The 23,294-nt window shown below is 46.9% G+C and overlaps 2 protein-coding genes across 5 annotated transcripts in view; one reads left to right on the top strand and one right to left on the bottom strand.

Annotated features, from left to right (window-relative positions):
- The window catches only part of SMYD2 (SET and MYND domain containing 2), a 50,664-nt gene extending 46,380 nt beyond the window's left edge, over positions 1-4,284 (top strand). The window contains exons 12-13 of one of the 2 annotated variants that reach the window (XR_008960558.1): positions 871-1,927; positions 2,402-4,284. Coding sequence is in view for 1 of the 2 variants with exons in the window: in XM_026509138.4 (XP_026364923.2) it covers positions 871-951 (81 nt within the window). In the remaining variant the exon portion in view is untranslated. Of the gene's footprint in view, positions 1-870 lie in introns of both variants that reach the window. The other variant, XM_026509138.4, reaches the window with a different exon arrangement.
- Positions 4,285-6,953: 2,669 nt separating this feature from the next.
- PTPN14 (protein tyrosine phosphatase non-receptor type 14) overlaps positions 6,954-23,294 on the bottom strand; it is a 172,058-nt gene continuing 155,717 nt past the window's right edge. For all 3 annotated transcript variants that reach the window (XM_026509139.4, XM_048225480.2, XM_048225481.2), the window contains exons 17-19: positions 22,353-22,587; positions 18,382-18,545; positions 6,954-13,179 (exon numbers count right to left, since the gene is read on the bottom strand). In XM_026509139.4, coding sequence (XP_026364924.2) covers positions 13,051-13,179; positions 18,382-18,545; positions 22,353-22,587 — 528 coding nt within the window. In that variant the 3' untranslated portion in view covers positions 6,954-13,050. The remainder of the gene's footprint in view (positions 13,180-18,381; positions 18,546-22,352; positions 22,588-23,294) is intronic.

The following is a 23,294-nucleotide window of genomic DNA, read 5'->3' as shown; positions in this document are numbered from 1 at the left end:
ATTTAAGTTTTTCTACCTATGAGTAATATAGTTGAATACAAATATAATATAGTTGAATATAAAAAAGCAAAATAAATTCGTACAGATAACATTTGGGATATGCTTCCTATACGCCAGACCCTATTCTAAACACTTCACGTGTACTGACACCCAAGAGGTACGCATCGTTCCTATTTTGCAGATGAGGAAAATGAGGTAGAGTGGTTCAGCGGATTGCCCACAGCTAGGAAGCGGTGGAGCCCCTGGCAGCTCTTCCTCCCTAGATTGCCCCACTGTAAAGAAGCCTTATTATAAATATGTTCTCTCCAGCTTCTGCAAATGAAACCTGCAACTACTTTTAAGTTGTTTTTTTTTTTTTAAAGAATATGCATTACAAGGAAAACACGCCCTTCTTGAAAGGGAAGAACGGTTTTGTCATGTCTTACAGATTTGCCGTGTAAACTAAAATCAAAATAGGTTTGATGTGAAGTTCACCGTGGACCTTTCTGTTCCAGCATCACCTGTTTACTTGGTGGAGCACAGCCGAATAATTCTATCCCTAAAGCATTTCTTACTGCAGTATCTAGAATGTCATGAAATCAATTTCTCTGTATCATTTCTTCAGCTATAGTTGAATAATGTTTTACTCAGCAGTACAGACTGGGTGACCAGTTGGTTATCAGATAATCTTGTCTCTTAAAAAAATAAAGAAAAGAAAGAAAAGAGAAAAGCCAGACTCTGGAGGAGAATGGGGCTCTGAGAGGCCATGTGTGTGCTGTGCCTCGAAGCAGAGCGGTCTGGCAGGGGTTAGGTCAGCCCCGGGTGCGGGGTGGGGGTGAGAGGGGGTGGCCTCCAGGCTCTCGACCCTTCACCTGTCTCTGCCTCTCCCAGGCCATCGCCATCATGGAAGTGGCTCACGGCAAAGATCATCCGTACATTTCTGAGATCAAACAGGAAATTGAGAGCCACTGAAACTACGCCAACGTGTTCGTTTTTATTTAAATGCTGGGGCAGAAGCCGTCAAGGATTTGAATGTTTCCAGTCGTACACACGACTCCCGCATTTCTGCAAAATCGCTGCAATGAAAACACTACTCGCCCTTAAACCGTACTCATGGCTTACCTGGAAGTTGGTCTTAATCTTTACTCTTAGTACCAAAATAATTTTTGAATGCTTTTGTTGCCCTAAGAGATAATAGCATGGTTTCATATATTATCACAGACTTTGGCCAGATTGAGTTTAAAAAATGCGGTAATTTTTCCCTCCATGCCTGTTACAACGTTCTGAACACACCGGAATGATGAGGGAGAATAAAAAGGTAGCGGTATTTGAAATTTGTCTTTTCTTCTGTCTGCGGGGAGGAGCTCACGGTGGCGGTGGGAGCTGGTCCAGCAGGGGCGGTCCCCCCCCTTCTGCATTGGGGAGCGGGCGTGGGGCCGGCGGCCACTTCAGCCCACACTGGCTCTCCGGGTTCGGTGACCTTGGAGGAAGAAAGAAGGTGCGATGAAGTGACCTGAGTGCCCCACCCTGGCAGGGGACTGTGTCTGTTTTGAGTCTAGTATCTGGAATCCCCGTAACGATAAAGGTGACTTGATTTGCTTTCCCTGCTTTTCCCCCCCCCCTCATCTGTCTGAAAGCAGAATTTCCACTCCTCATTCTGTTGATTGTTCTCATGCAGGACTCTCCTTGTTTGGAAACCCTCCAGGGTAAGCTGGAGAAGGAAAAAAAATTTTTCCTTACCAACTCTGTGTTATTGAGCAAACACTGGTCTTGTCCCTGCGCAGCCAGCGGGAATCCGGCTTCCCAAAGCCTGGAGGGCAGCAATCTGGGCGCTGTTTGCTAGCAACCGAGGCGGAGGACCCCACAGAAGCCTGCCGGGCCGCGCCCCCGGGCCGCGCTGTTTCCTGGAGGAGGGTCCTGCGGTCCAAAGAGAGGAACTTCCCCACTGGTAATAATTAAAGCCTGCTGGAGTTGACACTTCAGTTTTCCTCCCTATTCATAAGCTGCAAGCAGCTCGAACAGCTGTAATTCTGCAAGTTATCATTTCGGCCTCATCAACGCACGCGCACGTGCACACATCTCACACGTACACGTGTGTCTCACGCACACAGTTAACTGCACACAGTGGGGATTCAGCAGGCAGAATGCATTCTCTTGTTTTCGGTGAAGTAGGATGAGATGCTTACTGAACACCTACTGTATGCAAAACACTCTCTCTCCAAGTGCGGAGAGATGAGTAAGGCCCGGGTCCAGGCTCCAGGGAGTTTAGTGTTTGAAGAACGCAAAGTGACTCCAGCTCAGCCTAAAATAAGGTTAGACCCCCTCCACCTCTGTAGGTCTTATAAATGTTAGGAAAGTAATACTTTCTCAAAAAATGTAAACCATACTGGGAGAAAGTAAGCTGTTCTTTCCTCTTCTCCAGTCCGATTCTCCAGAGGGGACTCCCGGAAACCATGTGCTGATGTGGTCCCAGTTCTCACCATGGCCATGTAAGGTGTATATGGAAATAAATTAGAAAAACAAAGGCAGAATGGTACTAACCTATTATTTCATGATCTCGGCCTCTGACTTAACAAGATGGACCTCTTTCCATTCCAGCATTTGCAGATTTGCCTCACCCTTTTCAGAGTCAACATTGCACTGAATGTGTCATAATTTCTTCATTCTATTCATGGACACGTGGTTTTTCCAGGTTGCTGTTCTTATGAACAGGGCCACAAGGCACAATCTTTGACGTTGAATTTTGCTCTCAGGTGGTAGCATTTTGGGGGCTAGATTCCTAGAATGGAATTTCAGGATCCAGTAGTGAAAACTTCCAAAATTTGAATAAATAATTTTGGCTACATTTCCAAAACTGCATGAAGTACCAAGACGATATAATATTTGTAGTATTTGTTTTCCTCTACCGTCGTAACAACGTACGGTTTGAAATTGTTTTGCCAACCTGCCGTGTGAATTATTTTGTTTGTTATGCATTTATTAATAAGATGGGGCACTTTCTCCTGTACTTAGGAATTCCTGTTTCTTCTATGCGTCGATATTCACAGCCATTGCCGATCTTGCTACTCATGTCTCTCATAATTTTTTATCTTTTAAAGATTTTATTAGCGAGCAGGGGGAGGGGCAGGGGGAAAGGGAGACTCGGAAGCAGACTCCCCAGAGAGCCCAGAGCTTGCTGCAGGGCTTGATCTCACGACCCTGAGATCGTGCATGACCTGCGCTGAAATCAAGAGTCAGCTGTTCAACCGACTGAGCCACTCAGGCACCCCCCTCATAATAATTTGTAAGAGCTCAATGTATTTTGGGATATTAGCTCTTTGCCATGTCCTGAAAATATTTTTTCCCTGGTGGACCATTAACTTTATTTTTCAAAGCACTTGCTGTAGAAAGTTTTCATCGTTAAAAGAAAGAAAATGCTTTTCATTTTAAATGAAGAAAGGAAATAATTTTTAAAGTCTTTGCTTTACCTGGAATTATTTAGTAGGAAGAGATCCAATTGTACTCTTTAAAATTTTTCATTTCCAAAATTGCTAGCCACGATGGTGGCATCATTCATTGATTTTCCTCTGCTGATCTGAAATGGCCTCATTATCGTTCCCTTCAGATTTAGGTTTATTTCTGTATTCTCAATTATTGTGGCACTGCAAAACTTTTCGTGTCTAGTAGGGCTAGTCTTCTGTGTTCTCTTGACTTGTTCTGACCATTCGCCCACATGTAGCCCTCCATAGTCCTGGAACATCATTTGGCCAAGCCCTCTCGGCCATTCCCTCCTTCCCCACAAAAGTGCTGTTCGGTATTTATTAGAATTGCATTAGAGTGAGTGATACACAGAGCACTGACCTCTCCATAATGAGAGTCTTTCTATCCAAGAATGTGGTGAGTTTATCCATTTGTCTGGCCTCAAAATGGTTAGCTCTGTTTGTATAGGTCCTACACACGGATCTTCATTCCTAGATTTTATGTTTTTTACAGCTGTTATGGATGAGCTCTTTTCTTCCATCGTGCTTCACTGCTAAGTCAGATAACGTCTTCCCACTTGTTTTTATCAAGATGTAAAATCACAAAATACACGTATCTGATCCTGCTTGGGTCATCTCATCGCATGTCTGTGTATGTTTTCCTTATCTTCTGCTCTCTGGGTTTTCTTCTCAAAAAAATGTCCTTCCTCAGCTCTGCTAACAGTCTGGAGATAAAACAGTAACCACCAGTAGACCCGTTTGTCTCAAAATTATGTAAGACTTTTTTTCTGTTATCCAAAGAAAATAAACTGAGTCCGTGCACGCAGTCCATGAAAGAGAAAACAAATAGCGTATGTACCTCTTTCCATTCTGCTTCTCTCCATTTCCAGCGGCACTTTGTTATCATTTTTTTAACGTTATGCAGTTTTTCTTTCAAGACCTGTAATTTTGCTGTTGCCCCCGTCAGCACAGACACAGAATTATTTCTCTGTTTAAAGAGATGTGCTTGCCATTCTCTCTCATCCCAGAGTGGCTCATGGTCTTCTTTCACACAGTGTGATATATGCTGGGACCTCGGTGGTAGACTCTTCGTGGAGTGACGGGGGTAAATGGGGTAACACAAGCGAGTCTGTCGCCCTGTTACTCGTGAAAGACACAAACTGTCCACCCTCATCACCAGGGGTTCGCTGCGGATGTCTCGGGTGCTGATGTGCTGAAAATATGGGCCGGGCAGCCTTCTTAAAACCTGGACAGGAGCTGTTGAAGGACAAACCGAGAATCTGGGTGTCCCGGAGCAGCCTGGGGGCTGCCACTTCCACGTGGACAGTCTGGAGTCTGAGGAAGGGACCGCTGGGGGAAGGAACTTGACGCTTGGTCAGGGTTATCCCGGCGCTGGTGGGAAAGATCTCTTTCTGTGTATTCTTCACTCCAGGTGACCACCCATGTCAGGTTTGGGCGGGTTTGTGTGTGTGTGTGTGTGTTTAAACCATGACCACTCTGGAAATTTCAGACGAATTCTTCAGTATGATCAAGTTATACAGGAATGAAAAGTGGGTAGAAATAAACGGGCTTTAAAATAGTGAAAAAGCAGATTTTACCAGGCACTTTTGCCTATGAAAATAATCCTAAAAGAAAAGGATGTAGGTGCTTGCATCTAATGCAAACATGTATGGCACAGAAGAGAGAAGATTCAACTGTTTTCTCCAGAAAAAAAAAAAAAAAGGTTTATTGCTTATGGAAGTCAATAGATATCTTTTACAAAAAAAGTTAGAATAAAGATCTCACATTTGTAAAGGTACATATGAAACATTTTACAGCAAGGACAAGGACGGTGAGAACACAAACAATACTCAACTGGGACCTCTATCTAAAGACTTTATAAAAACAGGAAACAGTGCAAAAAATACTGTCAAAAGTCAGATTTACACACCTCATAATTGTGTATAAAACTGGCAAGCATAAGCTTATTTACTGATATAAAAAAGCACATAGAAAAAAGCATGCATAGTTTTATTTAAGGCTTTTAATATTAAATTGAGAGGGCATCTATACCGAATTAAAGTTGCCATGAATATTAATATATCACTCCCTGACGTAGGGAATGTCCTATAAACTTCTCACTCCCTCTCTCCCCTTACAATCCCTGTTTGTAGTAAAGAGACTGGATTTGCGTCTTGCAAGGTAGCAAGCAGCTACCAAGGGGAGCAGATGGGTGTTGTCAGGAGCCCCAGTCCCAACCTGGAATGCGTGTCTCACAGCAACATCATAGGGGTTACGTTTCCAGGTCAGCTCACAACAGCCAGCCTCCTGGGGCTGACCCATCCCCACATTTCAGCTCTGTTAGAAGTCCAAAGGCTTCTGTGGGCTGACCTAAGAACCTTAAGAACAAACTGGTGTCTAAGCTGGGGACCTGTCCGCACATTGTATCAAAAGGAGACCTATGAAATGCCAGTTGTTTTAAATGATGCCACAATTCACAACATATTATAAAAACACAGACAAGGAAAGCATCAAAATACTGAGTTAGGTAACAACAAGAAGTCCAGTGAAACGAACTAGATAGGCCTACTTGATGTAATACGAAGTATATAAGGTTATATTTTTAAATAGTCATCTGCATATGTAAACTGTCTTCGTCTTCCCATTCAAGAACCCTCAAGCATGTCAGCTATGGAAGGAACAAAGGACAGACACAGGGAATCATCTCTGATGAAGAGTAACCTTACTTTTAAAAGGGGATATGGTTAATAGATTTTTAAGATTCCAGACTGGCAAGAAAGTTTAGTCAAAGGTAAACGGCAGTAACATTTTACAATGTTCACGCTGAAAAGAAACAAAAGGCTCTGAATTACAGCTTTGGGTTCCCTGCTGAAGGTAGTTATTAGCTGACACCGTAGTTGAGGGAGGAGGGAGGCCCCTGAGAAATGTGGAGAACACCAGGCATCCCCGTTCTGAGAGCTATCCCGACTCAGAGCAGGATTCCTGAGATTTTAGCAAAAACGGTTCCACCCCCAAGGCACAAAAAGACCCCACCCCACTCTTTTCAGCTTTCTCCTGGAAACCTGCGGTCAGGTGAGAATCTCGCATCTGGGTTTCCTGGAAGGAGGAGGCCGGGGAGAAGCAATGGGATAAGGTACACAGGGGCCGAACCGCGTATCCTGCCGCTGCCCGGACAACCGAGAACTGATCACCAGAGAACCTGTCCGAGCTCCTGGCGAGCCCCTGCTGCGCCAGATTGGGCCCCTGGGTGGGGGGGGGGGGGCACCAGAGGAAACGGGTCAGGAGGAGGAAGCTCGACACAAAGGAACCCGACCACACACGTCACTCTGCCAAATGCAGCCACTGGGAACGCATGGAAGTCCATCTGGAAGAAACAAAGTACCTACTGCTAACAATCGCCTTAAACGGGACTGACCATCAGACCCACCATTCCCTCCAGCACCGAGGCAAGCCCGTGTCCACCGGGGAAAACAGGAGCAAAGGGCAGCGTCTTGGTTGCTGACAATGTTCTAGCTATTTTTTTTTTTTTTAATAATTTACTTGAGAGCGTGCGAGAGGGAGAGCATGAGTGGGGTGAGGGGCAGAGGCAGAGGGAGACGCCCTGCTGAGCAGGGAGCCCCACATGGGGCTCGATCCCAGGACCCTGGGATCATGACCTGAGCTGAAGGCAGACACTTAACCGACTGAGCCACCCAGGCGCCCCGCTATTTTTCATTCTTTCTGATTCTTTCCATTTGCCAGATCTTGTTCCTTCAAACTCAATAAGCTTTAAAAAAATTAAAATTAGATTTCCTAATTATGTAACTTAGAGTGGCTTAAGAGTGATTCTCCACGACCAGACTGAACTATTTTGTAGGCGTTGTGCCAAAAGGGTAGGGAAAGGAAAGACAAAGTGTGAGCGGAGCCATAAAGCAAATGAAAAACAAGGAGAGGTCAGCAGAGCCCTGAGCGAGGTGCTCTTGAAATGAAGGGGGCAATGTCACCAAACCATCCTGCCCATGCCCCCCAGTGAGACGAGGAATGATTGCAGTTGCTGTACTGATGTCCTCGCCGTTTCTGTGCCCCAATTATAACCATGATCTACCATCAACAGGAACACCGTTGGCAACTGCCCTGGGACAGCAGGAGAGAAAGGACGGCGATGCGCAGGAGCTGGGGCTGCGAAAGCCGGGGCCGGGGGCCGAGGCCAGGGGGGGTGAGCAGACCCCTCTGCTAGTAAGGTGGCACAGAAGGGCGCAGCTGCCAGCAGGCAAGGGATGACGGCACACCCAGGCACGCATGTGAATCCCTGACCTTCAGCGAGCTCTGCCGAGAGCCAGGCTGAGACAGATCCCAACCCTGCAGCACCGGGCTTTCTTGGGGCTGCCACCTGGTCCTTGCCATCCCTCTGGCCTTACAGAGAGGGAAGCAGAAAGCGGAGACGTTCCAGAGTTCAGAAAATTGTGAATCAACATATTTTTTTGATAGCAACTTTTTAGGGCTGCTCTAAAACGCCCTCCCTCTTCCTCTTCCCGTTGAGAACTTCCCTGGGCAGGCTTATGGCATCTTTGGGAAAGAATGATCCGGATGGCTCCAAGCAGTGTGGAAGAAACAGGGACTTTCTACACATGCTTTTCATGGCCAGGCTGCACATCAGCTCTCGCCCTCCTGCCTTGTAACAAAATGTCCTTGAATTTGTTTTTAAAATAGAAGGGCTGACCACGGCTCTGCACAGCAGGAACTGAGGCACACCCTCCCACTTCACCGCACGGAACAACAATGAACTCTCCGCTCTTACGCAATCGATGGTGCCAGATACGCAATCTGCCAGGCGCACGGACATTTTAATAGGGAACATTTTAGTCTGACCTTGCAGAAGACGCAGTTACATTAAGCTGGGAGATAAGAAAGGTAGTCAGCAGAATACAAATGCTCACCCACCTGAGTTTATAACCCAAATGCGAAATGTGAGCACAGGCAGGATAAAGGCTGTGTAATACTTGGCTGGCTGCTTTTACGGGATCCCATGAATAACAGCGACTGTTGGGGCAACACATGTGGACAGATTTGATTGGTTATACCCTCACATCTCTCCCGGGCTTGTTGCTGTTACTTTAAAAAAATGCATCCCTAAGGTCTTTTGCCCCAAGATGTCTCAGGAGCTGAGGCGAAGACAAGAACCACTCTGTTTTCTTGCACGGCATCCAAGGGAAGTTTCAAATGTAATTTAACATCTTAGAGATTTCCACCCTATAGGGCCAACTAAGATTATTTCCATCCTATAGGGCCAACTAATTTGTCATCCATAACGCTGTAGGCCGCTGGAAAATTTGTGCAGTGTCCGTGGAAAACCCAAATTTCTCCATCTGGAAGCAGTACTGGATGAGTGGATACTTTGTTCACAAAAAGAAATCACTGAATAAGAGCCTGATGTGCAGCTGATAAAATATGCAGAAATAAAATGAAATAGCAGAAGAGTCTCGTAAAATGTGAGGATCAAGAGAATTCCCCACACAGGGCCACCTAAAGATCCCCAAAGCGATTACTCGGTACTTCTGGAAATTTCCTCCTTTAGGACCCCCAAGAGTTATTGCCAAGATGGAGGCAGAATGAGGAACATAGTAACCATAACATGGGTCTGACCCAATCCTGTCCCTTGTGTCTCAGCCCCCTGGCACGTATCTCAGACTAACTACCCCCGCGACTCCCCCCACTTCAAAGTGATGGACACATCATCCCAAAAAGAAAGTCAATAGCTATACCTGCTTTCACCATCAAACACATCACTGGAAGTGGAGGAATGAGATTCAAAAGCACATTTTGCTTTCCGGCCAAGGACACCTTTTGGCCCACACACCATATGCCGTCACCACTGGCCTAAGGTCAGCTAACACAGACTGTACGTCAAAAAAAGATGGCAGCTGAAACCCCCATAGTGATGTGCCTGATGGCCAACCCCGCCTATGAGAACATACTAACATCTAGGTGTACTAACCTCTCTGCAAAGACCGACTTCCCCGCCCCAGGAGGTGACCCATTCACCGAGTGCAAAGCTCATTAGGGTTAAGGCCAAGCTGCCCATTTCACATGCTTCATATTCGTTAGCACTTGTGTGGGAAAATGGCATATGGTGTGTAGGACCCCTACTATATCAGGGCGAAGAAAAATATTGTAGAGATTAGGTTGATTCATGTGAATTTTCTGTCATTGTAACAAAAAATGGTCCAGCTATTGTCAATTTCCTACGGTCAACCTGTCATTAAGCTGAAAAGATGAGAGAAGTAGGCAGCTGGGTAAAAATGCTGACCTCCTGAACCCCCCGGAGTTTAAAACTGAATCTCAAATTCAAAAGCTAAAAGTAGACAAGATAAAGGATAAATTGAGTATTGGGGAAGCCAGTGGTCAGGTCCCACAGGAACCCTTTCGACAGAGCCCACAAAGGCCCTCTGACCAGGCTGGTGGAAGAAGGGGCTGGAGATGGCCACTTGAGTCTCAGGCAAGCAATGAGAGATAAATCATAGAAAAAAGATTAGTTCCTCTTCTTAATGTAAATCTAGGATCACACAGTTTGTAAAAGTCAAACTCTGTCCATTTAAGCTCCTTGGAAGCACAGTGCTCAAAACAGTTCACGTGGATCTGCTTTCCCCTTAGCCCATCCTCCTGTTCCTCTCTCACTGGGAAGAGGAGCTCACTCCTCTTCCCTCTCCTGCAAAGAAATCAATGTTTGACATCCCTCTCTAATGTAGCCAAGTCCTCTTTTACCTCCTATCCAAGGAAAGAGGTGTGTGTAAACGTAAATGCTACCGGAGGTGGCGTCTCCTTAGAGCCCAAGGGGCCGATAAGCTCAGCGGGCCACGGCTCAGCTTTGCCAACAAGCTCAGCTCAGCTCTGCTCAAGGATGAAGACATCAGACTCAGCCCCCACCATCCAGGGACCACAGGAAACAAGGACAAACGCTGGGTCCCTGTGCCCAAATGAGTGTACATCACAGAAAGAAAACATTTCAACTGGAAAACTTCAAAACCAGAGGCCCCGAAGTGCTGAATGGCTTTGCTGCGAGAGGATATCTCTTTCTTTTTCTCCCCCTCTATTTTAATTTTCTCTCTTCAAATCCAAACAGAAAACAACAGACCCCGACAGCTCCAGCTTCAGACTTGATACATCATCAGGAACTCATTCCAAAAGCTCTAACTAGATAACTAATTTAATACACTCTGCTTCAAGGTTTATTCCTTGGCTTGCTTCCCAGATAGAAAGCATCTCTGGGCAATTATTATGCAGATGCCACGAGAAGGACTTTCGATGCCTGCTGTTAATTTCACAGGAGCTGTGCTGGCACTGGCTGGAGATGGGGAAAAGGAATGCAAAATGCACGACAGAAGCAAACACATTTGTTTTTAAAAATGAAATATGTGGAGTCACTTTTAAGTGGTTTCCTTTGGGTTTCGCTAGAAACTCTCGCTGGGCAATCGGACAGCAAACCTACGTCCTCCCTGAGTTGTGCGCACGAACAACTCCCGTAGCACAAAGTGACAACGGCGGACAGGTTGACAGGAAGAGCATGTGTGATGAGCTCAAAGAGACAGCGGCTTTACATGCTGCCCACATGGGACTCGGTTTTCACAGCGCCCACGCTGGGGCCTACGAGACGAAGGAGAAATACTGATGTGGTTCATCAGATAAGCCGGTAACCGCAGACCAACTGTGACAACATCCCCGACAGCAGACTGTCCCAAGGATGGGAAAGTGTCTAAGGAAGGGACACAGGTACCTCTTTGCCTGTCAACGATCCAAGTTCTGGGCATCTCCAGGTGAGGGTGATGAGCTCTGCGCCATTGAAAATACAGGTCATACTCATGGTTTTCTTTTCCAGAACACATACCTAAATTCCAGAATCTCAACAGCTTAATTAAGTTACCCTCCCTGACTGATTCCTTCAGGCTTCGGAGTAGAAGGGAGGAGGCCCTTCATCACCAGATACTCTGAGTCTAAATGCGAGAACCACCACCACAACCCCTGGCCAGATGTGAAACTGAGTGGATCACCATTCCAAAGTAGTTCACCGGGAATCCACTTCCACACCCCGCTGCGGCCGCGTGGTCACCGGATGTCACACAGGCTCGCTCTTTCTGGCTGACCTGATGCCATTCTTTTGTAACATTTTCAGCTCAGGAAGAACAAAACAAAGCAAGAAGGCAGCAGTGGAGAAAGGCATAAGGGAACACCCACGAATGTCAATTCAAAGGACAAAACCATGGTTTAAAAGTTGTGTTCAAGAACTAGACAGGAGAGAGGAAAAGTCCTACAATTCAGGAAGGGGCAAAAGGTGTGGAGTAGGACTGACCTAAGAAATTCAGGACAATGACCAGTGTAGGCTCAGGAAGAGACACAGAAGTGAGCTGCAAAGCGCCCGGAGAGGGGGGTGCACAGAGAACAGGAAAGCAGTGAAGGGTTTCGTCCGAGACAAATCCCCGCATCTTGCATCCAGTGGCCAAAATTTGGATGACAGGGTCCTGAGTGGCCTTAGTGCTGCTCTTGCAGGCTGAAGCCTGCAGTGAGGGCCGCACAGCTGGGAGGGGGCTCACACTCGGAGTGGTTCCCGGCCAGGGCCCCGCCACCTGAGTGCCAAACAGCCCCATCAATCAGCTTTCCCAACTGTTCCCTTACAACCTTTCCAGTGACGTGGTGACTGATGGAAAGGCAGAATGGACCCAGCACTTCGACCTTCAGGCCCCTGTCCAGCATACACATCCTATTTAAATAAGAAACGATATCGAGGGCCTGCCCGACTCCTTTCTCTTCCCACTCTGGTCCATTATCTTCTCTCTAATCAGGCAGGCGGCCTAGCTGCACAGATGGCCTGGCCCGGAGCCTCAAAGACCACCAGAATGGGGCCCACTGAGCAAACAGGGAGCAGGAGCAAATGTTGAGAGTACAGTCCCCGACAGGGAACACAGGCTCCAGAGTCCAAAAGGAGTGTTGAGAAAGGTGCAATACAGAGCTCCTCGTTCAGCCTGGGTGATGGCTATTCCTGTCCTTAACTCAAGCTGCTGAGGATGAGGGCAGAAAGGAGGAAGGGAGGCCACTGGCCATCAAGGCTCATGAGTCCCCACATATGAGAGAATAGTGTTTTTGTTGTTATTTTTTCCTTCAGGGAAGGGCCTGGGCCCTTACCTTTTTATTTTAGAATGAATTCATTTTCTTGCCATCTTTGATTTGGACATGAGCGATCAGGCTGATGAATTTCAGGGTCAGTTACTAATCTGGCTGCAACTTCACTAGAGATGTGTTCCCTTTATGCCTCTGTCCCCCAAATGATCCACCAGGCAACCTTCCCTATGGACATATTTACAATGCAGATCAGTCAAAATATGGTTCAAATGAAAAGCACTCTATTATTGTGAAAACTGAAATTACAATGATTCACAAAAGTTATCCAAAAGGGGAAAAATAAATTATCTCATATAAAATAATATACGATGTTTCCGAATACTCTTGGCTCCTGTCTTCAGGGAGCCCATGACCTGCCTGCTCTGGCCATCTGCGCCCTGCTCGGGGAGCAGATGTTGTCTGGAGGCCCCTCCCCAACTGCACGATGGAGCTGGGCCCCTCTTCCAGGAGCTGGGGCGGGGGGTTAAATGAGTCTGGAGTTCTGGAGGAACTGGATGAGGACTTGGTAGACGAACTTGTACTGAGCGATGGTCTGGATCATGAACATCCTCTGCTCCCTGAGGAGCCGCAGCATTATGGGCACTTCCACCTTCTGCAAGAAAAGAGAAGAAGCACAAGATCCTGAGATGAGGAGCTGCCCTTGGGTCCTTCCTCATTCCCTCATCTAGGAAGCGTTTGCTCACTGCCCATTTGTAGGTACAAGAGAAAGCCAAGGGCTCGGCCCCTCTAGGGTTTCCCGATCAAAGACCTCCTACCAGCACCTGGAGAATCTGGTGGTCACGTGCCACTGGCACTGGTGTGATGCTTTTAATACACACCCGCCTGTTCGAGAAAACCCAGAGGCTGCAGTTTCTTACACCGGACTGGTACTCTCAACTCCACCAGGACTCAGCAGTAGGATTTAAGACCTCTGGGGTCTTAGTTTCTTCATTTGTACAATAAGAATAGTGACGCTTTCCTCCAACATCCGCGTGGCCTTGCCCAGGTCTACCACACTTCCTCAGCAAGAGCAGCGGGCGATCCGTAGTACCCGCCTCATGGGATCCAACAATGAGATGCAGGTGAAGCACTGAGCACAGTGTCCGGCACACACCGGGTTCTTAATAAAGACTACTCATTAATATTGATGAACCTGGAACAATCATACCTATCCTGCTGCCTCCCGGGATCATGGTCATTATCAAGTGAGATAATTTATGGGGAAACCTTTAAAACATCCAAGTACAATCTCTGAACACAGTCGTGTTGGTTGGTTGGTTGGTTGGCTGGTTGATTTTTTATTCAGTTGGTCCTTCTGTTTTTATCTCTACCCTTCACACCCAAGTTCAGAAATACTACCAATTCAAATGTTTGGGGTCTTCTCCAGGAGAACTGGGCTGCTTCTCGCAGCTTTTCTTTGCTGGGTATTTTTAAGTTTTTATTTAAATTCCAGTTACTTAACATACAGTGTAATGTTAGCTTCAGGTGTACAATAGAGATTCAGCACTTCATACCACACCCCAGTGCCCATCACAACAGTCATACTTAGAGTGAAAAACTTTCATTAAAAGTAGCTCCTATTTTAAATGAGACTGCTTGTGTGTCAATTCGTTGAGAATACAGAAGCAGCTTCAAGGAAGGGAATTAACATGGCGAACCGTCGGAGTCGGAGCGGACCAAGAGGCTCAGTCGAGTCGTTTCCATCCTCCTGGACCAGTCAGAGCAGAAGTATCATGGCGTCGGCAAAGCCAGCATGGCCTCAGCACACTGCCCCTACTCTGCGAGCTCTGCCCCCAGGAAACAAACTCAGCTGTGTGTCTTTACTTTTACGAGTCATTTCAGCTACTTCCAAACGTTGTGTCGCTATGACACAGGACACGCCAGCCTGATTGGTTGCTCTTCTCCAAAAACAGTTAAATAATGCACACCACAGATTTAAAGTCCCCAGTAATCAGGAAAGAGAAAAAGGCACGTGAATCCTCAAATTGTTAGTCAAAGTACACAGCCTATAGCATAAGCTTCGAACTAGGGGGTCTCTGCCTACGTGGCACTCCAAGGTAACTGACACCGTGACGCAGAGCCCACAGGCACCTGCTAGCGAACTGATGTAAGAGCCTAATGCTCGATGAGCAGTACTGAGTTGGGCGCTGAAGATACAAGGACAGATTAAAGCTGCTTCTCCCCCATTCCCGTCAAGGGTCTGGCAGGGAGGCAGGGTCACACAGAAGTGAAGAGCGCAGGCTCGGGTCAGGCTTCATCTGCCAAACCCGGCCTTCACACTTCCTGGCTGTGGGACAGCGATGTGTCCCTTCATCTACTTGTGCCTCAGAATCTCTTTGTCACACAAGGGCGTCACCAGGACCTCTGTCATCGGGTTACTGGGAAGGCTACTTGAGTTGTACGGCTCCTAGAATGGTCTTGGCACGTGGTGAACATTCACTATAGGTTGGTGGTTGTTACTGTAATATTGTCACTGTGTCATCATCCCTTCCACCTCCGCCACTTCCATCACCATCATCTCCTACACCACCGTCATCTCCTGCACCATCATCACACCCACTGCCTCTACCTCCACCACCCCCAGCCCCACCCACCATCATGGTCATTACCATCTCAGAGCCTGCAAGAGCAGCCCTGAAGACAGTATATTATCTGATAAGCGGCAGTCTAGAGACAAGACAAAGTTCCCCCTGGTAATCAACGAGAATCCTCGTTACCTTGAAGATTCACTCCCAGAGTCTCTGCTGTCCACTGTCCCTAACCCCAAGGAATCACGCAGCAGCTGGTGTTTGCTCAGTCTTGTCTAGAAGGCATTTTCTCCTCTCTACTCCACAAAGAAGGGATAACTTCCTCAGAAAAGCAGCAAGATAAGACATCTCGTTATTTGGCTAGTGAGAACCGAACCTTTTATAATGAGCTAATCTAGGACAGAGAGCTAAATCGAGGGGGAGGGGCGGCAGGCAAAGGAGAGTATCGCAAACCATAAAACTAGTGCTTCCTTAAAAAAAAAAAAAAAAAGTATAGGCATTAAAATGTCAAGCTAACATCCAGTGACCCAAAGTGGTGGGCTGCAAAGAGTTTTGTCAGAGTAGCCTGGGAGGTCCCTCCCACCCCCACCTCACAGCTACCTAACCGGACTGCATCATCTTTATCCCAGGAAAAAGAAAAGGCATTTCACTGACAAAACTAAAACTGTACGGATTACAGACTAAAATATAAAGTTTGCTAAATCCAGAAGCCATGTTAAGAAGGCAGGGATGTTTAAAGAGGAAAAAAACGGAACACACAATTTCACATTTATTTGTCAAAATCTTTGCTTAGGAAACAAACAAACTGAACATGTTCCCCTCTTCTCTTGAAATAAGGGTTTGGGTCCTACTAGCCAGGCCTGAAGCAGAACAAAGTAGAAAACTTTTTTCTCCCTAACCATCTACCAAGAGCAGAGATGGGAAATGGGGCAGATAAGGCTGGCTACATTTGTGCTAGGGAAAGGGAAGTGAACAATATGAGTCATCTTGCTATCTTTGAATATCAATGGGAACAGAAGTCCTTTTTGGACTGACCGTGTTCCAGCAAAGAATGTACTGGCGTGCAACTGGGCATTGAGGAAATCCACTGTGTTTGGACACACTGTAGAGAATTTAATCACCCTGAGCCCTCCCCAAGTCCATGCAAGGCCCTAATGGCTGAATCCCTCACTCAGTACCACACTGGCTCAGACATGGGCTGTTTATGTTCTACTGGGCCAGTAACATCTGGTGGCCAGTGAGCCTTCATGTTATCACATTACTGAGGCTCAGCTTTTGATGGGTCTCCAAAGAGCTCAGAACAGAACCATCTTTCATGTCAGACAAGACGGACAGAAGGAGCAGGGGGTGGGCAGAGGAAGAGTTCACAAGGAATGGAGAACACAAGGGGACTGTGGGGAAGACAGTGACACACGGGGGTGATAAGATGGCTAAGTGGGGAGGAGATGACGATAGGCCCTTTCTCCTCCTCTGGAGCCCACTGGTGTCTCCGGAGGAACTTGGATATACTCAGGTCATACATACCCTGATTCTACTTTCTCTTTTCCCATCTCCCCAGCACTGAGTCACTTTGGAACTCAGTGTGGCAAGCTATTCAGTCTCCTAGACCCTTCTAGAGACTTCTAGAAGGGACAGGGGAGCAAATAATCAAGAAATCTCATGATGTGAGACAAAAGGATAAAAACTCACAGAAGATGACCAAATTCCTGTTAGGTAGTCTCAGCTAATTCTGCAATGGGCATTTTGCTCATCAACAGAATGTTTGTTTTTAAAAAGAGGCCGCTTTTGGTATAACCCCAATTCTACTTTTTTTTTTTTTTTAGAGATTTACTTCATTTAGAGAGAGAGCATGCGAGCAGGGTGGGGCAGAGGAAAAGGGAGAGAGAAAGAAGCAGACTCCCCGCTAAGCGCAGAGCTTGATTCCATGACCCCAAGATCCTGCCCTGAGCTGAAACCAAGAGTCGGACGCCCAACCGACTGAGCCACCCAGGTGCCCCATGGATGCTACTTTTTAGTAGCACCTACATATATATGGATTGGAAGTTTCCAAAAGGAGCTTTGTATAGGCAGAGTTTAAAAATCCTTTGAACATGTCCAAACTTGGTATTTATTGTTTTCCTAGAAGTTTCAATATAAGAAATTTCGTGGGGCAATATTTAATCTGATTTTCAAACCACTGGTACTATGGCGTAAACACGAAGATTGTATCAATTCTTTCACAGAACGTGCACTGTCACATTCCCTAATTTAACAACTAATGAGCCACTGCCAAAGTTTCCTTGGATTCTCCGAGCGGTGTAGTCTGGGAACAGAACAAGAACCAATGGCACTTGGCATCTGCCGGCAGAGGGAAGACAGGAAAGAACTCGGGACCGGGAGGTAGAAGGCCTCACTTCTCACCTTAGCACCACTGCTTGAGAGCCATGTGGCACGGAACAAGTCACTAAGTTGTTTCTGGGCCTCAGTTTCCAATTCTGTAAAACAGGGCGACTGACACGTGCCTGGCTTCTCTACACGGCTGCTCTGAAGACCCCCAACTAAGAACATCAACAAAATCAGCAAAGCCATCTGAAACCCCCGAAAACCCGTGTGAATAGAAGGCAGAAGAATGGGTCTTCGGCCTTGGATTTGATTTGATCTCATCGCCGTGAAATCAAAAGCCCCTCTGTACGAGTCCCTGACTCGAGCAGCAGGCTCAGCCGCAGCCCACTCTGGTGGGGAGGAGAGCGAGGTGCCCAGCCTTGGCAAGGGCAGGCCGTGTCTGTGCGCTCAGGTTCTCTACCCTGCTGCGCCACCCCACTGCCGGTCCAGACGAGAGCAAGCCACCCTCCAAATGAAACCTCTCTCTGCAGAATGAAAGACAGGGATCAACTACACACATTTTCACATAGGATTTCAGCCAAAACACTTCCCAGAAACGCAAGTCGCCTCTAGACTCCCGGTGACCAGATCACCACCGTGGAAGATGACCCACAATAAAACCAGACCGGCTGCAAAACACCACAGACTTCTGGAAGCACATGTGATGCAGATCAGACTTTCTCCATGTTTCCTATCTCACACTTTCATCTCTTTCTCCTGTGTGCTGTCTGCGTGTCTACACGGAGCGGAGAAAGGCGAAAGATAAGAAAGGCTGTAAATGTCAGAGGCCAATCATGGATCTGGAAAACTCTAGTCAGAAGACAGGAAATGAAGCCCTGGAAATGAAAAGGGCCCAGGGGCAGGTCTGGCTGCGGTGTAGACTGGTCCCCAAGGTGGAGTATTCAGGAAAGCCTTGAATGACTCACTTCATTATGCTCCAGGCAGTAGATCATCAGCTCGGAAAGAATGACCACGCCGGTCCGCCCCACCCCGGCGCTGCAGTGGACGACGATCGGGGGGTGCAGGCTCCTGGTACCTTCTAGCATGCTGTTGGTGTGGCGACGGACCGACTGGATCTCCTCCAAGTAGGCTGCAAGACACAGTGCAAATCCCGTCACCAAAGTCCTACATGGCTTTGCATACGAGGAGGAGGAGGGGGAGGAAAAAAACCAAGGGTGAATCTTTTTCTTTCTTTTTTCTTTTTTAAGTGACAATAATTTACAGTTCTTACAAGACACTAATTATTTGGCTGGTACCCGCCATACAGTCCTGGATCCAGAAAGGACCAGCTGGGAGTCAATTAGTCCACGGGAGAATTTGTTCTTTAAATTAAATAGTTCTTTTTTAAAAATTAAATTCTGTTTTCCCCTCCGCAAATCCCAAAGTCCCCCAAGCAGATGATTCTCGACATTACTTACAGCAATTCCTACTATTAACAGACTGGGATCAGAACACCAGCTAGGTCCCCTTGAAACGCCCGCCTGTCAGAGCCAATTTCTGGTGGAAAGAGCATCCATCTGCCCCTTCCTCCTTCCCCTCACTGAATGAGTGAATGTCAACTGAGGCTTGACTTTGTTTTTAGATTTAAAAATAGACTTGGGGGGGGGAGCCCTGCTTCTCAGCTTAGATTCCACGTGGTTACGTTAGCAGCTCAAGATGAGCCCTCCCCTTTCTGGAGGCGACGTGTGTGTGGAGTGGAGGGGTCCTGTCACCTCCTGCATCCCTCCTGACATCTGCCCGGCTCGGCAGGGCTGTGTGGGGGTCTGCTCACTATTCCAATGGGGCACGAATGAAAAATTACAGCAGCACAAGCCTTAACGACTTCTCTTGTTCATGGTCATGAAAAAAAGGAAAAGTCTATAAAATTGTAATCCTCATACAGTCCAAGGACCGGACAAAGGCAATTAGTAACAGAGATTTTATAGTAGCTAGCTCAGGGGAGAGAACGATTTGAAGGCTCTTGATACTCAGAAAACCTCATCCCAACGCAGCACTGTAAACAAGACTGCGGAAGCGCTCGAATTGTTGGAGAGAAAAAAAAAAAGTGAGGTCAAACCCGTCTTGTAACTCAGAAGCATCTGTTTACATACAATTAATACGAACTCCTATTTGTGCTTTTATCACCTTATGCAATTACAAAGTCATCTGAAGTAGGCTACCCGAATAAACGATTACCACCATCACCATCACCACCAGTAATGTAAAATGAGCTACAACAAAACGAAACAGAGGGAAGGCAATCGGAGATGACCGGGCAGAGTAGTTAGCATCCGGGACCAACGTGAGCTAAATATCGTGTGTGGAATTCTCACAATTTTTCTGTAAGAGGGGAAAGCAATTTGGTGGCGCTCTGTACACACTGTCAAAAAAGGCAACGCTCACACGCAAAAGAGAGGGTTTTTTCCTCATGCTAAATTTAAGAAGGAAAAGGAATATTGATCCATAAAGCAGATGCTACCACCACACGGAATTTCACAAAACACAGAGAAACTGGATTAAAATGGATACTTTCTCTAGCAGTCACGTTAATAAAGTTCTTAAGCTGTAATTCAGTGAAGACTTCTCCAGGCTGGGCGACAATGTGCCCTGAGTCCCCTGCCTCCAGGGAATCTAATTTAAGCACAGGCAAGAATCTTTTTAAATTCCTAAGAACCCAGAAGATCCAACATTTTGAAGACCTCCCAGGCCCCCCGGACACTGGGTTTCTTAGAAACATAAATAAACTTACATTGTTTAAAAATATTCTCTATGGGGGGCGCCTGGGTGGCACAGCAGTTAAGCATCTGCCTTCGGCTCAGGGCGTGATCCCGGCGTTGTGGGATCGAGCCCCACATCAGGCTCCTCCGCGATGAGCCTGCTTCTTCCTCTCCCACTCCCCCTGCTTGTGTTCCCTCTCTCGCTGGCTATCTCTATCTCTGTCGAATGAATAAATAAAATCTTAAAAAAAAAAAAATTCTCTATGGTGGTACCTGGGTGGCTTAGTGCCTTACGCATCTGACTCTTGGTTTTGGCTCAGGTCATGATCTCAGGGTCGTGAGATCGAGCCCCGCGTGGGGCTCTGTGCTCAGCAGGGAGTCTGCTTGAGATTCTCTCTCCCCCCTCCCTCTGCCTCTTCCCACCCCCCCACCCCGCACACCCTCTCTCTAAAATAATAAAAATAAATCTTTTAAAAAATTTTCTATGTTTTTCAGTAATTTAGATGGGACTTCCTTAAATTGGTTCTGATTGAGATCAGACTATAATTTTAATCACTTTATCGACTGAATCTTCTATCAGATTGAGTCTATTGACTGTTTGCCAATCATCAAACGGATCTATTTTTATTGTTTCCACTTTCTGCATCTTGGAGAGAATTCTAGTAAATCAATTAGCAAAAGATTACCAGAAAAAAAAATTAAAAAGAGCACTGTTAGGAGGAAAGAAAGTTCTTCAAAGGTCCCTGCCCTCTTTATGAATATTCTGAGCTGCAGATAACTGTGTGACCTCAGGTGAGGCACTAACCCTCTCTAGATCTTGCTCTGTGTCCTTTGGTTCCCATCACCCTTCTGTTCTCTGTCAGTGGCCACCCCGCTCGAAGTCCCGTCGTCACTGCCCCGCTGGGAAATGAAGTACTTGTGTCAGTGAACGGGTACGCATCAGCGCTTCCCACTGGAACCTGTGAAATGGGACTTTTAGGTTCTTGAAAACCTATTCTCTCTCTCCCTTCTCCTCTCTGCATACCTCCATTCTAAGTGAGTACCAAGATAAAATCAAGGGTCTGACGGTCTCCAATATCCAGATGATGTTCCCACTGTTGTCTTCTGTCAGCCAGAGCGTCACCCACACAGCAGGGACTGAGTCTGCCGAGAGCCCACGGCCTCACCGGGGGAGGAAGGAATGGGGTGTCCCCACGAGTGCAGGACAATTACGTGAGACTGTGGAAAAGGAAGGGGAGCATTGTAGCCATCCCCAAAAAGCAGATGGCAGTGTCAGATCTCACCTCCGGCCTGTCCTCCCTGGCCTGCCTTTCTCAGGAGACCGTGAGTGCCTCCCACACAGAGCCGGCCTCCGGCACCTAAAGCCTCACCCACAGCCTACGGAGCAGTGGGCACGCACTCTGTTTCTGGCTTTTCAAATACAGTACTGCAGATATTGTAGGTCAACGAGCTTCGAAGAAAACCATACTCAGAAATATATATATAAAAGGATGAATTCAAAAATGATAGTTTCAAAAACAAGCTGATTTCAATAATCCCCAGTATCTTAATCAGACGTAATCAGAAAGTACTCATTGAGATTTCTGCTATTGGGAAGGGAAATGCAGGGCTTATGAGCTGCAAACCCCCATGAACAATAAAAAAAAAAAAATAAGTGTTTTTCACAGGGTTGTGTGTAACTATCACCAGTACCCATTCTAGAATGTTTTCATTGCCTCAAACAGAAACTTTGTACCCATCAAATAACAACTTCCTATTTCCTCTTCCCCCCGTTCCCCTGGTCCCTCGAACCTCTACCACCCTTTCTACCTCTGTGAAGTCTTCTATTCTGGATACTTCATTAAAATGGAATCACATAATATTTGTCCTCTTGTGTCTGGTTTCTTTCACTTAGCATGTTTTCAAGGGTCAGACAAGTGACATCGTCAGAGTAGCCATTTATTAATGACTACCTACAGGCCTACATCAAGATAGAACGAACTAGTTTACCACAGTTTCAGCTTATTTGGGGAAAAGGTAAGGAGACTGTGATAAATGACACGTATTATTCTTCTCTGTTCATACCATATGGAGGGACATGTATTTCAATGACATAATACTTCTGCCACTTAGGAGAAAGCATCCTCTCTTTCCCTTTCCCTTCCGACTGATCAGACCATTGATGCAGGTGGTAAAATTTTGACTGGGAAGAAAAAACTTACATAAAAATCCTTGGACGTCCTCTGGGCAGCCGTGATCTGGCCAGTCCGTATACTGCAAATGCCACACCGTCCTTTCCTGCCCAGACAAAAGGTGCTTGACCTTCAAGCCTGTGGTTGCATAGCAACCAGAATCTGTTCGGAACTTTGTGGTGACCTTGAACTTGCCATAAGTGGCGGAGCTGTGCTTGGAACCCAGTTTGGGCCAGTATCGGTGGCTCTTGGTTCTTCCACCTTCCTGAATCACACACAAAAGCAAAATCGGAAATAAGTCAGGGGAAGCTCTTATCCTCTTCATCTTAAAATCTGAGGACGGAGGAAATGAGTAGCTTCTAGGTCACTAATTCAGGACACTGTGCAGTCTCCATCACAGAGGGGATCCCCTGAATTGAAGCTAAGACCTAATAACCTTCACGATGGTAGTTACACCAAGGAAATATTCCAAAGACTGACCACTGAGTTGCAGCTGAACTTGAGAAAGAAGAGCTAGTGCAGAGGGACCAGAGGCAGGAACAAAACGGGGTCTATTTTTGAGGTTTGCACAGTTCTACCAGTGGAGTGGCGAGTGGATCAGACGGTGGCTTGGAAGGAGCCCCAGAGCAGGAGGTGGGAGGAGCCGGAGGAGGGCTGAGCCGCGGGCAGAGCTGTGGGAGGGGGCCCGAGCACTGGGGCTACTCCTCCCAGGAGCCCTGATGGCTCCCCGCGTAAAGCCACACACCCACGGGTGACACCAACGCTCCCGCCCTGATTATCTGCATGAACGAGTCTCCAGTCTGAAGCACACCTGCCTCTTTTACTGACCAACCCTGTGAAAGTCGGTTTAGCTGAGGCTTTCATTTCTATCACTTCTGAGTGGCCAAGTGGATTACAAATTCCAAGAGACTGTCAGCCTCTGGCTGCCACACAGATCACCAGCCTTCGTGTCTGTCACGCTGGCCCCTTCTG

The sequence above is a fragment of the Ursus arctos genome, unplaced genomic scaffold, assembly GCF_023065955.2.
Source record: "Ursus arctos isolate Adak ecotype North America unplaced genomic scaffold, UrsArc2.0 scaffold_2, whole genome shotgun sequence".
NCBI classification, from domain to species: domain Eukaryota; kingdom Metazoa; phylum Chordata; class Mammalia; order Carnivora; family Ursidae; genus Ursus; species Ursus arctos.
Note: the sequence above shows the minus strand (reverse complement) of the source record. Positions and strands in the feature narration are given on the sequence as shown.